General features: G+C 43.7%; 1 protein-coding gene across 1 annotated transcript in view; it reads right to left on the reverse strand.

The window, feature by feature from the left end:
- Positions 1–18,760, reverse strand: part of SLC9A2 (solute carrier family 9 member A2) — a 34,866-nt gene that overhangs the window by 14,692 nt on the left and 1,414 nt on the right. The window contains exons 2-4 of the mRNA XM_075426345.1: positions 13,604–14,067; positions 7,884–8,134; positions 410–627 (exon numbers count right to left, since the gene is read on the reverse strand). Coding sequence (XP_075282460.1) covers positions 410–627; positions 7,884–8,134; positions 13,604–14,067 — 933 coding nt within the window. The remainder of the gene's footprint in view (positions 1–409; positions 628–7,883; positions 8,135–13,603; positions 14,068–18,760) is intronic.

Raw genomic sequence — 18,760 nt, forward strand, 5'->3', positions numbered from 1 at the left:
TTCAACTACAGCGTTTCCTGTTTTGATGCTGTTTATGCCAATGACTGGGAAAATACCACAGCTAGTAAACAAAAATAAAAAAGAAAACCCACAACTTGCTTTATTGTTGTATAACTGCTAATTCTTTTAAGCCAAATTTACTTATTTGTAAACAAATGTTTATTTAAATACATGTCCTCTGATTAACAAGCAGACTGCCTCTGACTTTAGATGGGCAGTATCAGGACCAAACTGATTTTTAGGTTCCATTCTGGGGGAAGGTGGAAGCAGACCCTGAGATCTAACACACACTACAAGACCATTCTACAAGCTGGTGGGACTCAGCCTAAATTTTGGCATTTTCTACTTGATGAGATGTAAAAAGTTTCACTTGCAAAGAATACTGACATTTAGTCTAAGATTTGCTTACCCAGCGCTCTCCAGATTAAACAGAAAAGGAGGGTGAAGCTAACGAAGGCCCAATTCCACTCATGGTTCTTCCCAACTGTAGACACTCCCATGAAGATGAAGATTAAGGTCTCACTGACACTGCTCAGCATCTTCATGAAATACTTAATTGTTGTGTAGGATTTTTGGGAAACATTTTCCTCCACATATTTATTCATGGTCATGGCACAAGCTGTAATCCTGAAAGGCAAACAGTATCGCACATTTCATTGGCTTGATTTTTTTTTTTTAGCCTCTCTTATTTCTGCAGCATACTATTCTCTTTTCCATAGTCGTCTTTAAAATACAAAGCATAACTTATTCCATAACCAATCTCAAATTAATAGACTTGGTGAACCTACAGTTCTGGGCATGAGTTTTTTTTTCTACAGTGGGTTTTTTTCTGAGAAGGCATCAGTATATGGAGAGTTTTATCACATATTAAATCTGTGATCTGTGCAGGGATCACTCAAACTCTGTTTTCTGGAAAAGGCAGAGCTGAGGAGAGCCAGGGACATCCCTGGAGAACAGGAATTGCTACTCCTATTGCTGCTGAGGGACATCAGACAGGATGGCAACGGCGTGTCATGGGGCAGGGCTTCCCTCCCTTCCCACCAGCAGCTGTCCCACCAAACCATTCCCATCCTCAATGGCAGTGACAGTAGCTAGCTCCTCTTTCCAGGCAAAGTAAGCAGCAAGGCTACAGACAATTTGTCTCTAGTGCACTGTTTGCTTTGCCTGTGCACAGGGCTGAACAGGAGAAAAACACGCCCAGAAATCACGCTGTTGCACATTTAAAGCACATACAAATGAATGAAATGGGCATCTCGGTTGACACATGAGAGGACAGGGCTTACTGCAAGTACGCCTACGTGTCCGTGCTCGGAGCCTGTGTTAGTAAACAGAGTTTCTTAATCAGCAGGAAGAGCAAAGAATGACATTACTGGCCGTAGATCACTTGCTCAGTACGGTTGCCCATGGTGCAGGGATGGCTGAGGACCACTCAGCTACAAGGTTTACAGGTTTAAGGATAGCTAGCAGAGCTGGCTGGAGGATAATCTGAAGGTGGTGCCTCAGTGTAGGGAAGCACAGTCTGAATTGCCTAATAATTCTCAGAGTGGGTAACTAAAGCAAGATGCATTGCGAAGTAGCTGTCGCTCCTGGTTCTACATCTAAGGCAAAAACATATCTTCTCTGATTTCCCAGTTAAAAATATTATACACACCCATGCACAGATTCTCAGTCAAACAATGTACACTAAAGCTGAACAGACAGACAGATGTGCGTTTATGTCGTCTTTCTGAATACAGTCCATGAGGACTTGTTGTACGGTTATTTATCCCAGTTCTACCAGATTTTCAGTTTACAATTTTTTGCCAACATAGGGGAGACATCTCTTCCTACTGAAATCCCCACACTGATGTCTCCCATGGAGGAGGATGGTAGGTTTGCCAGCATCTCTTTGGAAAAAGCTGAAGAAGACTCTCCCATGTCTCATGGAGCTCCCACTGCAGGAAGTCTTCTGCTGAATATGTCCTGCCAAGAACCCCATCTCTGAACAACTCAAACGTCCCCGAATGTAAGTGTAAATGAAAAGGCATACTGAGGGAGAGCTCAGAAAAAGCTGACTGACAGTACGAACACAAGTCTATGTTCTTTTTTCTAAAAGAAGGGATTTAAAAAAATAATTTTGCAAAGCAGAAAGGGGAATTCAAGAAGCAGCAGTAACTTCAATAGGACCTTCACACAATAAACCTTCCTAGCATTTGCAAGAGAGTGGCCATAGCAGCAGCTGAGGCTGTAGTCACTGGCAGACACTGAACATGTTTCTCCTAATTAATTAATGTCAGTTTTGTCCAGAAGTTTCCTTCTCTTACGTGGAGCCAGCATGGCCTGCTTTGGAGGACAATGGCCAAGATCTGAAACATAGCTGTAGATCTCTGATCCCACCAACATATCCACATCCCCAAAGTGACCAGGCAGCAGTACAAATCTGGGTGACAAATCTGGGAGGACACGTGGACACCAGGAGAGGGCACAGTGTACTTTGCCGACCTCTGATAAGCAGCACAGCCCCTGCAGGCAAATCAGGGTGAATAAAACCCAGGGAAGAGGGTTTGATGTCAAGACAGACACACTCCAACTGGGCAGGCAGTGGCTCACAAACACAGGTGGAGAGGGTTTGCTAGCAGAACAGTGCACCTAACCTGGCATTCACCCTGCCTTTTCATCCACCTATACTTGGTAATAGAGAGGCAGATCTAGACAGCATGAAACAAAATGGCCATTGCCATGCAAAAGCTAGCTCCAACCCTAAGCAAACTCCAAGACTAAAAAGAAGGAAAGCTTCACTAAAACTACCCCAGGCCCCCACCTGCACTTAGTACTGACGTAATTGTCAGCTCTCTCCTCATCGTCAGCTGATTTCACCACGGTCTTGAACAAAAAGATCCTCTGTTGCCCAAGAGTAGCATGCTGTCTGGGAAGCAGAGCTCATCGTGGCTAAGTGGGATCCACTGTGGAAGAACTGAAGCAGACTTCATGAGCCTGCAAGCTTTCTCCCTGCAGCACTCAGGGGTTCAGTGGCGTTTCTAGTTTGAGCATGAGTTTGGGACAACAGAGGCCCTGCATTTCATAGAATCATAGAATCATAGATTCATAGAATCATAGAAAGTTTTGGGTCGGAAGGGACCCCTAGAGGTCATCTAGTCCAACCCCCCCGCAGCGAGCAGGGACACCACTAACTAGATCAGGTTGCTCAGAGCCCTGTCCAACCTGGTCTTGAATGTTTCCAGGGATGGGGCCTCCACTACCTCTCTGGGCAACCCATTTCAGTGTTTCACCACCCTTGTGCAAATACAGATAGACTGCTGATGCTCTTCACAGCTCTCCTCCTTGTTCTGACCTTACAGTTGTCCAGACTGGGGACTTGTCACAGATCCCGTGACAGCCTATAGGAGCCTATAGGAAAGATGGGGACAATCTTTTTAGTAGAGACAACAGTGACAGGATGAGGGGTAACGGTTTTAAACTAAAACAGGGTAGGTTTAGGCTAGATGTAAGGAAGAAATTCTTTACAATGAGGGTGGTGAAACACTGGAACGGGTTGCCCAGAGAGGTAGTGGAGGCCCCATCCCTGGAAACATTCAAGACCAGGTTGGACAGGGCTCTGAGCAACCTGATCTAGTTAGCGGTGTCCCTGCTCGCTGTAGGGGGGTTGGACTAGATGACCTCTAGGGGTCCCTTCCAATCCAAAACTTTCTATGATTCTATGATTCTATGACAGATTCCACAAACACACATGCCTGCATATCTCAGGAAGAAAGTGGGAGTGGACCAGGGCCATGCATGGGTTTTGGGCCGACCAGGAGTGATGACTTGGCCAGGACATACACCCAAGCCCAAAAGCTGTCAAACATTCCCCAGTTCTTCAGTTTGCACATAGCTCTGGTGACCAACCTCAAAAGTGTATGTGAAGAAGGGTCTCAAATCTACTTAACACTTTCACCCTCCTGAACTCTCATGTTCAGTGGCAGACCAGCTCTCCACAAGCCACAGGCTGCCCTGACAGACCTACAAATATCTCAGGTTATGTCACGGGTCATGACAGCTCTCCTGTGCATGCAAAGTTTATGTGTACAAGTATAACAAGCCTGATGCATCCCGGCTACCTCCAGCGGACTACACACACAGTGGGGCTGGCAAATGCAATACAGCAAGAACGCAGTGGGCAGGCTGCAGAACAGCCATGTCCAGACCTGTGGTCGTTTCAGAGTCTGCAAACGGCAGCTTACTGCCCGAAACATTAGGGCTGTCGTGCCTGCATCAAAGACAAGAACAAAACACTCAGTACTATTTATTACCCTCTTAAAATAAATCATTTTCATGATTATAGTCATTTAGGAAAGCCCTGCAGCTTGGGGAGTGGGGAAGCATGCCCTGGACATGGTTTGTTTTTGGATCCTGAGGTAATGGAGACACTGTAAATAGATGTCTGATACGAATCTGTCACCAGATTAATCAGGATCTTTGCAAGCTGTAACTTAAAACACTTACCATGCTTAACCACCAGAATTTAAAGGGACAACACTCTTACAATATTTTCGGTCACATTTTGCATTCATTCAATTAGTTTCAACTAACTGATGAGTTGGTTCATCAGCATAACAAATGGTGCTGTACACTATTTGTTACTCTTCAGGTAAGTACTATTCCACAGCTAATCACTGCTCACTTTATGAATCTGGTATCTCTTCAGAGCAGTTATCTACATTAGAAAAAATCCTGTTGAAGTCTCTTTAAGTTGAAAATGCTACTGCACTATAGTGTTAGAATTGAATATAAAATACATTTCTTTACATATGCAAGATTTCATGTACATTATTATAACATGTACTTCCTAAAATTTTTACTGCCATCATAATCTAAGCAAAAGCTTAGGTGTGTTTTATTTCACATTTCTTATCCACACGCATTACTTATGGCTTCCACTTCTGTGACCTGAGAAAGTTGCCTTGATCAAGAAGGGGAGGGAAAAAACAGCTACTTGTAATTAGCCTGCAACTTTCTGTGCTTCTGAAGAATAAAAGTCCTCCTGTACAAACAGTACAGTTTCTGCCTTGACTGCAATAAACTAGGCCACTGGGTTCAATCCTCAAGTTTCCTTGACCTACTAAATTTACAGCAGTTTCAATGTTTATTCCTTTCAGCCTGCTAACTCACTGTTGCAAATAAGAAGAAACACAGTTCTGCTGCTTCACAGCCTTCATGAGAAATCAGTAAGCAGAAAATGCAGCATTATAGTTAGAAATGGAACTGAGCAAATAAACTTCGGATTCACATCTGTACGTTTTGCAGTCGTGCTCCTGATTCAAGCCCAGCTCTAATTACAATAGCAGCTCTTTCCTTCTGGAGAGGACTTTCTCACTGCAGCTCACAGGGACATGGTTCAGTCCCTTCGCTATTTCAGCCGGGTAACCCGGTGCACGGGTTTCACACAGATGTTTCAAGCATCATTTGTCCCCAGAACGAGTACACAGACTTATCAGAAGAGGGACAAGCACCTTTCATTCCCCTCTATTCCTCTGCCAGTGAATTCCTGCTCACACAGAAATGAGGCACTCTGTGTATCCATCTCATTTGTTTGATAACCCTGTACGTTCCTCCTCAGGTCCTCCACCTGAAGTATGGTACAGCACGTAACCACAAGGTCTCGCTGAGTATCTTTAAGAACCTGGTTATGAAGGAAGTGGGAATTAATAGTTTAACAGACTCAAGTCCATATGGGTGAAAAAGGGGAGATGATAGGCGATTATTGCCTATAGGCTTAACTATAAATGGCCACAGGAGCACATAATGAATAAACAACCTGGGTTGCAAGAGGCACTCCAAGGTCATTTGGTCCCACTCTGTGCCCAAAGGAGGGCTGACTTTGAAGTCAGACCCAGGCAACCCTGCCACGAGTCATTCGCTGCAGAAAACGAGCTGGAACTCAATACTGGTGCATGCTGCATTGTGACACAGAGCAAAATACTCTCTGCAGTTCCAAGCCCAATGAAATGTGAAAAGCACAGGGTAGATTCACTCCAAGGGGATGCGGAGATTACAGGAGCTCTAAGGCCCTCAGCAGCACTGCTGGGAGGGGACACGCTTTGTCTCTCGTGACAGCCGAGACACTACCTGGCTGCAGAGAGCCCTTCATGCTCCCCCTGGGTGGTACTGATGTATCCCGCTCTATTGGCTATTACAAAATACGTTTAGAGTCAAAAAACATAAAGGACATTTTAAAGATAACTTATTTTCTGTCGTGCTGTTGGAGGGAAAAAAATATTTCATGTTTCCTCTTCTGTTTTGCACTGACTCAAGGGCCACTGTTTCAAATGAAAAGGAGGAATTTTTTAGTGCCATGGGAAGTACTGGTGTGCTGGTGGTGGGCATTGGCATGCAGTGGGTCCACCAACACACCAGCAGTGCCCTTTTCATTGTATCCCGGATGCTGCATGTCCCGATCAGTATTTTCATGAATACTGCCACAATTTTTTCCACGTACTGTTTAGCCACGCGTTGTTGGTTTAGAAGCCCTTTAAGTATTTGATCATAGGACGTCAAGGACATTTGACTTAAGAAGTGGAGGAAACTAGAAACCACACAAATGCTATGAATAGAAGCTAGGGAAAGAGATGGCACATTTATGAACTCGGTCAAAGTGGATGCATATGTTACTTTATTTAGGCTCATATCAGGGAAAGAAACCCATGCAATCTTTAGCTCTTTACTTATATTAAAGTACTAACCTCTCTCGTTTCATGGCATATTTCTATTTTTATGCTACTGAAATCATAGCTGTAAGTTTCCATGTAAATTGCCTCCCAGCCCCAGAAAACCTTATACTGGCGTGACTGATATCAAACCTATCTTCACTTTCCTAAAAGGTAACAATCAGATGAGGTATTATCAAGTATTAGTGCTACTCAAAAGTAACATCTGAGCTTTCACAAAAAGCTATGCCCCTAATGCCTGAATGACTCATATTTGCCACTAGAACAACACAAAGTCATTAAAGAAGGTTTGCCTTTAAAAATATTCCTTGGAACCAGAGCAAACCATTTAAGTATATCAAATGTCATAAAGGCTCCTTCTAAAGGTGATGTTGTTACAGTACAAACAGCATCAAGCAAGAGGCTGTGGTCTCTCTCTACTGATGCCCAGGAGTGAAAAACCCGAAATGAAAATATTTTTATCTGTTGGAAGTGGGAAGAATAATATTATTTTATACATAATGATGTATACAGAGAGCGTTGTAACACACAGGCACACGTATCAAGATACTAAACAAAAGGGTTATATCACCATAGGACTAGACTGCGCAAAATTTACATTTACCCAACCCTTACTGCGGTTGTAATCCAGCAGGAGTTTGCCTTAATGATATATACATTGTCTTCATTGAATGGTACTTACTGGCTGCTCACATGACTAAGTTTAAGACATAGTTTCACAATATATTGCCATAGGAAGTGAAGCCAGTTCATGAAGTTCCCAGCTACCACTCCCACCCACTCCTGGCCACCGCTGCCCCCACGTCGCCGTGGGCCACCCCTCAGCTGTGCCCTGATGACTGGTTGCAGGGTCACATGAGGATACAGGTCATCAAACTGATCTGGGTTAAAAATAATCCCACTGAAAATACAAGGGATTATTTTTAACTTGGAGCGTTTCAAAGATATGGTTTATGGTGTGATGCCATGGACAGTTTTAGTGACACAGCTGGTGCGGTGGCAAGCCAAGAGAATGGGATGGAAGCAGGAGGGGAGAGGCCGGAAATCCTCAAGGCAGCGTTGCCACCGTGTACGGTGGAACGATGCCATATGGCAAAGTTTGCAAAACCTGGTCCCCTCTTCAGTTTCCTTTGGCATTCTTACTTGGGTGCTATTATTACAGAAGTTTGGGGTACTTACGCCATGATGCCTGAGAGATGAAACAATTCAGCTGTCACGTATGACAAGTAACTGTACAGGAAGACAAAGAGTGGCTCAATCACTCGGATTTTATGGGTGAAACGGGTGGTAAAGGCTGCTACAAATCCCAAAAGGATTCCAATCAATACTCCACCGATCCCCACTACAAAGAAGTTAGCAATCCCAGCGAATATGTCAATAACCTGAATTGTGCGCATCTGGCAGAAAGACTTGAACAAATTGTACAGGACCTATGAGAAAAAGAAAGCACATTATGTCTCTGAGCAATTCTTAATTTTCCTTCATGTTATTATGTTCCTCTGCTTCAGTGTCGAACTCTGAATTTCTCTGTCTACCTTGAACTCACTTTCGAGATAGGCTGTTGTTTACCTCTGACATTTTACTTGTCATCCATAAATATCAAGGATATATACAAAGAAGGACAGACATCATTACTTCCATTTTTGCAAATGGGACAGGTTTCTTAACCCATGCCATTTCACAGGTCAGGAATACAGATCTATCTAATCTTTCTTCAAATTCATTTATTTGCAGAGCTTCTAGTTTCTCCACAAACAGCCATTTCAGATTTTCCCCACAATCAAAGAAACAAAAGAGAGGAAGAAAAAATAGAGTTTCATAATCAGTGAAAAATCAGGTTATTTTCAAACATGTTTGATCTACATAAGACACTAAGGTTTGCAGTTCTGAATTAGACCATAGAACTATCTGGCATGGGGTGTGGGGGGAGAGAGGATGGACAGTGACCACCCCAAGGATTACAAGCAACTTGGCATCCATGTAGTGCTCTTTCTCTGACTTATTAACCATTAGGAATCCAATGGTTTCAAGACTTTTCAAACTTCAGATCTTTTCTAGAGATTTGGATTTAATTCCCGTTAGAAGACCTGTTTACCATGTGTTTGCCCAGTTTAATTTTCAAAGTGTTTATATCCATCCTCCAAAACAAACTGAGTCAATGAGATTATCACATTTTGTCAGCCAGAGAGCCCTTTTGTTCTGCACAGGAAACAGAACGATGTTAAGTCCTCATTCTTCTAATATCCAGTATTTTAGTTACTACAAAACAGACAACAATGGAATCAGTTACTCTTAAAGAGACCTTAAAGGGTGTCCCCATTTGCAGACTTACTTAGGAGATTTAAGCACTGCTTGGTGCTGCATGTATGCTCCCAGCCATGCGATACCGTGACAGCTACACAGTCCCCTCGTACAGATCTAAACTTGGTCACAGGCACGTGCTCCTACCACAGCAAGGATCTAAGCCAGAAGTGGGAAGTGGGTTCACAGGCTAAGCCACCTTGCTCATAATAAACACCTGACTATTATCTTGGACAGCTCGCAGGAGTTAAACCTCCGCTTTCTTTCTGGACTTCTTAGTAAACCAAACAGGTTTCTCTATCAGAAACGCTATTTGAGAGAACAATGTTTTATCAGTACTTGCATTGTGCCAACAATGTAGGTGTTTGAATAGCGACTGGGAGGGATTAGTCATGTTCGCAGTCTTGTTCTCTCTCACATGGCAGAAACTAAGTTGTACAGCTTTTCTTGGCCAAAATTTGATAGGTCTTACACAGGTAAAAGTTCTTACTAAAGACTAATGCAAAGATGTGGCCTATTATGGGTCCTTTGGGCTACGCAAAATGAAAGAACTGAAAAAGAAAAGAAAAAATATATCCAGAGCAAGCATGAAAAAAGAAGGTTAAATTAAACCTATCATGGTCACCAATAATTTCCAATTTTCATTACAAAGCAACAAACAGGGCAAGAGCAGAAGCATGAACTATTTATTTGATTAGAATGATGCCCTCAGGATGAGGCCACCTGGGAGAAGCATCCTTTTAGAACTGGACAAAACCCTTCACCTTGTTGCTCTGAGGCAGATTCCCAGCTTTTCTGCCCTGTTCATTTTACTATGTCCTGAGCAGGACAGGAAAGTAATGTCATAGGCTCTAATGGTTTTCAGCCTGTTTTGATTTGTGGACCTTATGGATTTATACAAAGAGAAGTGTACCAGAATTAAGCCTATTGACAACAGGTGTGCTTTTGCTGGTCACTTTACAAGGACATCTCTGGCAACAGATTCACAGGAGTCTCCATAAATCACAGACTGAAGAAAAAATACTGTTGATTTGTGCTGTTTGAAGGAGAGTCGCTTGTTGAAACCTGGGACAACCCCAGAGCTGTGTTATTCTTCAAGACACCTACTGAATTTGACCTGGCAGAAAACTCTCTTTGTATGTATTAAGGAAGATGATTATTTTCTTTAATTGGAGTTTTAAATAGCCTTTTTTATATTTTAAAAAGCAACTATATAAATATATATGGCTAGTCTCCAAAGCAAGACCACTGACAGCTGCTTGTAAAGAAGCATTTAATTTTGATCTACTCAAAGAATAGCCTTTCCATAACATCATCTCATCCTCACAGTGAATTACTCACCCTGCAAACAGAATGGAGCCTGTTGTTTCCACACACAGACATTGCCATAAATCTCAAGTCTGCTGCTGTAAATTATGTGACAGAACGAAAGCAATGCTCTCCTTTGTACCTCGGATCAAACCCAGACCACGGTGGTAGAAGCAGCAGCTAGGACTACGGAATGTCATGAATACGATTTTAATCTCATTCCTACTGTTCTTTGTTTACACTGCTGTAAATGAGATCCAAATCAGCTTCAGTTCCCTCTTACTGTACAGCAGTTCAGTTTTACAGCTCTCTAAACATTCAGGTGAGTTTCATCAACTCTGGTCACATTCTTTAATACATTTGGTGTGAGAACAGGACGTTTTTTCAAGTTCAAGATTTGCACTTACTCAACATCCTTCAGCTGAACTCGCTGCAGGTTACACCAAGGAGTATTAGTCACCAATTACTTTTCAATCTTGTCTCAGAGTATCTCTGCTTTTCCTAGACGCTAATTGCTTATTTTCATCAGTTCTCAGTTATTAGTTTTTAATTCTGAGACTACTTTAAAGCACTAAAATAATGTTTTCAGCAGAGGCGGAATACCATGCTTTCTAACATGGGAATAATATTATTGTAATGACACTGGCTCCTTCTTTGTGATTTGAAGCCCAGAATTGGTATTTGAACTGCTAACACTCAACTTCTACTGTCATCTTGCCATCTAATATCACTGAGCTAGCCATCACTGACCCAGTCTTTCGATGAAGTACCAACTCCGAACAAGAAGCTGATTGGCAAACCTTGTCCTCAGCCAAATTCAAGCTCCAAAATCCCATCAGTGGAGGGAAAGGGATCATCCAAACCCATGAACACATTGTGAGAACTATCAGGCATGAAAGACTACCTGAGAAATGTAGCAGAGCTGAGATTCCTGAGCAAGCACACCTCGCTTTGTACCTAAAATGAAGATGTGGTAGAACGTTTTCTGAAAAGGGAAAACCTAGATGACACTGCTGTCTTACTAAAAGCTTTTATTAGGAGCAGCCAGGCAGCGCAAGTGGGATAGCAGGAAGAAGGGCTTAAAGTATTTTGAAAGCACATTTACTAAAGCCCTGCTGTTCTGCACTGCCCATCTGTGCAGCCCCTGAGATTTTGATACTGCAGTGGCCACAGGAATGAGGCAGCTTCTATGGACAGCCAGCCTGCCTTCAGCTCCCCTCCTGCTTCGTCCCTGCGTCCCACCGGGATGTGTAGCTGCCAGGGTAGGTAGGACTCAAGGGCTCCGGCAGGCGAAAGGTGGAAGGTGCTGAGCTGCCTGCTAGCTGGCTTTATCAGCTCTCCCGGTAACACAGTGAGGGCAGAGGAAGGGACAGTATTTACAAATCATCATCTCCTTTGAGCAGATAGCTGCAAGACCCCAGGCAGCACCACGGCGAGGACTGGTCCGGCAGCAACACTACGGGCAACGGAGGCAAGGTCCTCTGAGGGCACCCCACGGGGGACCTCCGAGATGGCCCGTTTTAAGTACAACCATATGATTTCAGGTGTGCAAAATCGTAACAAGGAACCATTAGCAGACCAATGCTTAGCATGTGGAAGCCACGTGACCTCCTGCCAAGTGCTACCTTTAAGCAATAGCTGGGAAGTAAGACTGCAGGTACTCTAAATTCCTTTCACTCCTTCATGAACGAACGTATGGCCAGCGTGTATGCTGGGCTGGCCCTACAGACTCCTCAGAGTATCTGCCCCGTGTTAGGGCAACCAGCAAGCATGCTGTGAGAAAGGACTGCCTCCAGAGAAGGCAATAATGACGTCTACAGGAAAGCCGTGCATCACAGTTATTAAATTGCCATGCCAGCACCTGTAAAAATGGTGGTCTGGAGTAATTTGCCATTGGGCAATGGCACACTTGAATACTTCCATCATCAGGATGCAGTGTCTTCCTAGCAAATCTTGCTGGATTAACTGCTGCTCCAGTGGAAGGGTGATTGATTTTGTGATTGGAAAAAGTGATTTTGGTTGGAAAAATCCATTAAAAAAAAAAATTTACATTAACATAAAACCAGACCTCTTCCCCCCAGAAGAACTTGTATGAAAAGAATTCCACAGCCTTTAAGAGTGAATAGAGGCAGACACAGTCATAGCTGAACTGCTAAGGTTTTTGAAACTCAGTATTTACACCCACTTATTTTCAGGACTGGCTTAAGTACCACATTAGTAATGACAGGCCATTTCAGTTGTAAGCTACTGAGAAAAGCTAGGCTTCAAGGCAAGCCCACAAGAGAGGATGCGATTCAGCTGGCTGGATAGCAACAGAATCAGGTAAAGCATGAAGAATTAAGTGAAAAAAAACCCCAGTACTCTCACAGACACACAAGAAATGATCAGTACCGAGGCTCAGATTAAATTATGAGATATACCTGTGTCAAGCAAGCAAGACAAAGTCCTAGCAAAGGGCAAAACCAAAGGACAATTGTGCATAGACTGGGACAGGAATAAGAAGCCAATGACAGAGACAGGGAAGGTGTGGACCCAATTCATCAATCCTTCTGGTCCTTCTGGCATACAAACAACTGGACCTCCATGCCTCACAAAACAGAAAGCATGCCACGACACAGCTGGCACAGGCAGGATTTCAAGTAAGGCATGGATAAATGGGAATAATGTCCCAGGCGTGGTGTCATCAGGTACAAACAAGGGGCACTGGGGGTGTTCATGGAATTTGCAGATTGCAGTCCTCATGTCAGCACCACAAACCCAGTTGAGCTAGCTAATGATTGCTGCATCCAGATGGGTGTCCTATCTCATCTGCAGCCTGCAAGAAACGTATTGGTGGTTTCAGGGCAGTTCCAACTGGACGGGCACACGCAAAAGGCTAGCACCAGCCGGGTCCTATGCCACCATCTCAACGACCTGCCCATTCTGCTTGTCAACACTCTGGGACATCCCATGGTGGCCCTTTTCCCTATCCTGTCCCACGACGTTTCTGCAGGTGAGGAAAACCTCCAGTTTCAGATTACAGAAGTAACAGAAATCAAAGACACAGAAACTAAAGAGATCAGGTAGTAGAATCCCTAGAGCAAATACGCTACCATTAGTCATTACTCCTGTGCAGTAAGACTACAGTAGTTTCTAAATCTAAAGTTTAGAGAATTACATAAACACATTAGCACTCCCCGACTGCCTTCTATTAGCAAACTGTAATAACCAGATCCAAAGAGATATAACAGAGTGGCATGCAAACAATCATTTATCATTTTTATCAACTAATCATTTATCAGGTAACTTACCACAGTGACAGCATCATTCAGCAAAGACTCTCCAAACACCAGGATGTAAAGCTGCTCATTGACATGAATATTTTCAAACACGGCTAACACCGCCACGGGATCCACAGCTGACATGAGGCTGCCAAAGAGCAAATTCTGCAGCAATGTGATATCAGTCAAACCAAATGCACTGATCTGGCAAATTCCATAAAGTGAAATTCCGATGCCGATGGCATTCCAGAGCGTGCCCACCACGGCATACCAGACTATGGTACCAAAGTTCTCAAAGAAAAGACGAGTTGGCATAAAATATCCAGCATCAAGTACAATGGGTGGTAAAAGATACAAGAAAAAAACATCGCTGTTCATTACAGGTGGGGACTTCTCCTCTGCTCCAAAAATAATCCCACCAAGAAGCAATCCAACCAGAATGAGGAGACAGCTTTCAGGTACTATGGAGGGCAACTTGTGATACAGATGAAAGCCTTCAAAGGAAATTCAAACACAAGAAATGGTTATTTGTACAGAATACAAAAGATTATTCTGGATTGTTATCTTAGTTTCTATAGTAAACAGACAACAATTGCAGGACAATTTCATTTTCATTGCAAAGACTGAACTGGACCACCACAACAGGTCAAGGGAAATTTGTCAGCTAGGGTGGTTAATTCAGTTGGTGGAGAGCCAATTTAATAGCTAGACGTTCCAGTTAATAGCTAGGGTAGCTGGAGCAACTGTGTGTGAGGGTTCTGTTTGTGAAAGTGTGGCGATGTTTGTAATGTGGAATCCTCCAGAAACACAATTCCAACACTTTTCTAGGGCAAATTACATCTATATAGAGAAAAAAAAAATCATATTAATCACCCCTTCCACCATGCACAGTTTCCCAGAGGAATTTAAGGAGCACATTCATTTCATAAGTCTTTTGGAGTCTCAAAGCCAGGGAGGGGAACCAGCACATGACCTGCACCAAGTCACCCACTGCCACTTCCTCAGCCACCACAAGGAAGCTTTTACAGACACATTATCATTCAGTTCTAGCGGAGCCTCCAAATTAATTTCACAACAACCATCATGTTTTCCACAAAGTGACAATAATTTGTAGCCTGTATTATTATGCTCGTTTTTCCGTATTATATGAATTGCGGTAGCGTCGGGAATCTCTCGTAAAGATCTGTGCAAAGCACTGAAAAAATTAATAAAAAAGGTTCTGAATGAGCACTTAACGGCTGAATGTTCCTTAGCCTACTAAAACTCTCCAAGCCACACAGTTTTGATTTAAAGATCCCCATCACTTGCGTAAACTGACTTTTTAAGGATGATTTTGGTGATGAATGGGAAAAGTTTTGAAGGAACTTATTCTGGCCAATCTGATGGAACGATCAACCTTATACACCAAGGTCACATTCCAGGTCTTGGTGATGCCAATCTTTTCCAGGCTCCTCCTTATCTATATTTGGCCCACGTAATTATATAGAAAACTATCCACACCCACATGATCCCATAATTCCTGCCTAACTAAAAAGCATTTAAATTATTTTAAATGAGAGCTGCGTGGAAACACTGGGTGTGGTAATAACGGGCGTCTATTTCAGTAAAACTATTTCAGTAAAAATCACACCTGTAGTCGAAACAGTTAAATTAGTGCAAGCTTGGTACAGTTCGCATCCAGTTTCCCTATTTAAATTCTCTTTTCATTATAGATTTTTTCCAGGTAAAAGAAAGCCTGAACTTGTAATTAGGAAAAACAAATGGTTACAAAGGACCAAGGGGAAAGCTCTTCTAATCTACAGATTTTTCACTTGCATATTCTATGACTATTAAAGCTATTTTTTAAAGTAAGCAGCGCAAGTGGTATTTTGTTCCTTTCTGGATGAACACAGACTGCTTTTTAATATTTAGAAACACAGCCCATGTGACTCGTTAGAAGGACTGCCAAATTCACTGTCATTCTTCAAAACTGGAATCACCAATATCCTATATTGGCAGAACAGGTAATGACCCTGGAAACACAAGAATTTGCAGTTGGAGACCTGACTCATCACCTTTCAGCCACTTTCACATAAACATTTTATGGTTTGTCTTAGTTTCTGCAGGGCAGGACGCCAAAAATTCCAATACAGCGACTGAAGTTTCTCCCGAGAAAGCAGATTTTGCTAAAAGTTTTTTGAAGCCCTTCGAAAGTATCTTAAATCATTTTCTCAATAAAAATTGAAGAGGAGGGCATTTTTGTAAACGCAGCTTTTAATGAAAACAAAAAACCATCACAACCAGTTGTAATGCAATGACAATGAACTGTCTATTGTGAATATAAAAATAAAAATCTTTTTCTTTTCTTCTTTGCAAGTCCCTCTTTGGAAAGTTCATAACCTCTTGGAGCTTTTGGGACTCTACATAATCCTTACAGGTAATGGTAAGGCTGCCACTAAGTTAAATGTGCTTTTTATCCATGTAAATAGCATCAAAACTCCTAAAAGACTACCTGCCTTCATGAAAGGCATTTGAAGGTGATCAGGGACAGGCTGCGGTTCCCCACTTAAGGGCAGAGTGCTAGGATTTAGGGTTTAGGACCCAGTGCAAACCAGGTCAGGCATGGCTGCTCTGCAGAATGAGGGACATCTTTCCTGCTTGGACAGATCCACAGCCATGTGGCCAGGAGTACCCTGGGAGCAGATCCACTGCAGCACATGAATGCTCAGACTTTGATGCTGAACCCAGGACCACAGGTACTTTCTCCTCCTCTGACCCTGTTCCTGGTGTCCTGATTATGCAGTGACCTGACTTCAACAGCATGGAAGATGTTTACCCTCAGGCCACTGGGCATTAGGACACTTGCCTAAAGTGCTAGTTCAGTATTCTTCAAGCTAAAAGTCCTTAGAGTCCTGGTTTCCTACTTCTTGGTTGAAATCCAGTGCACTCTGATGCTGGAAATGCCACTGAGACACGTAATTCTGAGTATACATGAGGTTTCCAAGGGCCCTTTGAATAGCTTAGACCTTTTTTTCAGGAGAGCAATGTTGGAAGGATATCAGCTCAGTTCCCAGAAGAAGCACTTCTAATCGTGCATTTGTGATTAAACATAGGAGTAATGGGAATCTAGATCAGTCAGGCAATATTTTGTAGGTTTAGTAGCACAAGAATGAAGCAAAACTGGGAGGTAAGTAGACTAGCCTCACTGCCTAGAAACCGCAGCATGCTTCAGGTGCACTGGCTCCCACCTAATATACTCCTGGAGTCCATCAGCATGTTAGTAACATACCTCCCATATGGTATCACCACACGAGATAATAAATAAGTAGAGGTAGACAGGTAATAATAACTCCATCCAAGGCAATTTCTTAGATTTCAAAATGTGCCCTTGTTCTACGCTGAATTAGGGCTATGAGGATGATGAGGAGACTGGAGCATCTCTCCTACGAGAAAAGGCTAAGGGAGCTGGGCTTGTTTAGCCTGAAGAAGAGAAGGCTGAGAGGGGACCTTATAAATATCTCAAGGGTGGGTGTCAGGAGGATGGGGGCAGACTCTTTTCAGTGGTGCCCAGCAACAGGACAAGGGGCAACGGGCACAAACTGAAGCACAGGAAGTTCCAGATGAACACGAGGAAGAACTTCTTCCCTCTGAGGGTGACGCAGCACTGGCACAGGCTGCCCAGGGAGGTTGTGGAGTCTCCTTCTCTGGAGATATTCAAGACCTGCCTGGACGGGGTCCTGTGCAGCCTGCTGTAGGTGACCCTGCTTCAGCAGGAGGGTTGGACTAGATGACCCACAGAGGTCCCTTCCAACCACTACCATTCCATGATTCTGTGAATTAAAAAGCACCATGTTTCTAATGTCTTTGTGAAAACGTACCTTGACAAAATGTTCAAGTTCTGCTTGACAACTTCTGGTTTTCCTTTCCCGTGCTGTCCCTTTTGCTCTCTCTAAACCTAGCCTACAATGACACGATGGCAGCCAGAAACTGAGAAACCTTTCAGATAAATCCCCTAAAAAAAAAGCCAATGCTGGAACGTTTCAGCTCCAGTGAAGCCGCACTTCTGCCAAAACACATTTGTTCAAAAAGGCTCCAGCCGAGCGGTCATCAGGTGCTGCGATACAGTTGTCTTTGGGATCCTCCGCGCACCGCGAGAGCTGTTATTAAATGCTGCCCTGTCTTCTGAGCTCCGTGCAGCTGCAAAGAACTCAGGGCTCCCTTCACAAAGGTTTTCCCCTCGGCAGCGCCAGGCGCAAGCATTCAGCCCCTAGCCCCGGAAAGGAATTTGCGATGCCACATTAAGCACCGAAGTTTCCCCAGGGAGTGCGTGAGCCCAGAGGTGGATTTCACACTGCCCAGCATGATGGGGGGCCCGATGCCAGAGGCTGCTCTCTCGCAGGGCTGCTCTCAGGGCCACGGGCAGTGAGACGGGCTGGAAAACCCCTCTCCACCCCCTTGAATGTGGCCCACGCTCAGCAGGACGTGGCACAGCCAACATGTCTGTGTCGCGGTGGTTCGGAACTCTGCCCACTCGGGCTACCTTCGGCACAAAAGAAGGCACAAGCGAGAGAAAACCCGGCGCTGTGGGGTCATGGCTCAGGAGCGACGGGAGTCTGTCCCGGGAAGGTCTACCTGATGCACTCATCGGATAAGGGAGCGTGGACTGAGCTCCAGGAGCAAGAACTGGATGTTCCTAATTCCAGTCCCGGAGTCAGGGTGCCTGCAGATAGGTGTGGCAAAGCTGGGCGCTGCCACACCTAGGGCCTCTCCGGGACCCAGCCCTCACTGCGTAGCACATGCACACTTGTCACAGTACAGGTAATGCCCTAGATTAGCCACACGGGCTTTCGTTTTGTGTAACAGAAGGGATTTAAAATTTCTTATATGCACTTTTCCCCATCTACACTGTTTGCTTGTTTACTGTACTGCAGTCAGCTTGGAAAATTGAAGTCACTCTTTTTTTTTTAAACTTTTTAGATGCCTATGCACTAGCAAATTATCGTGATAGTCAGAATATGAAGTCCTACAGAAATTATGTATTATTGTGGATGTATTTGTGCTTACGTTTCAGATGGCTTCCCTGTAATTTTTAATAAAACAGAAACTGTCACTAGTCTTCGCTTATTCAAGAGTTTTTGCTGTAACTAAACTCAGCAGCCAAAGCAATTTTACAGTATTCAACTGGCTAAGTTCTTCACCAAACTCTAC

This window comes from Opisthocomus hoazin, chromosome 1, assembly GCF_030867145.1.
Source record: "Opisthocomus hoazin isolate bOpiHoa1 chromosome 1, bOpiHoa1.hap1, whole genome shotgun sequence".
Taxonomy (NCBI): Eukaryota; Metazoa; Chordata; class Aves; order Opisthocomiformes; family Opisthocomidae; genus Opisthocomus; species Opisthocomus hoazin.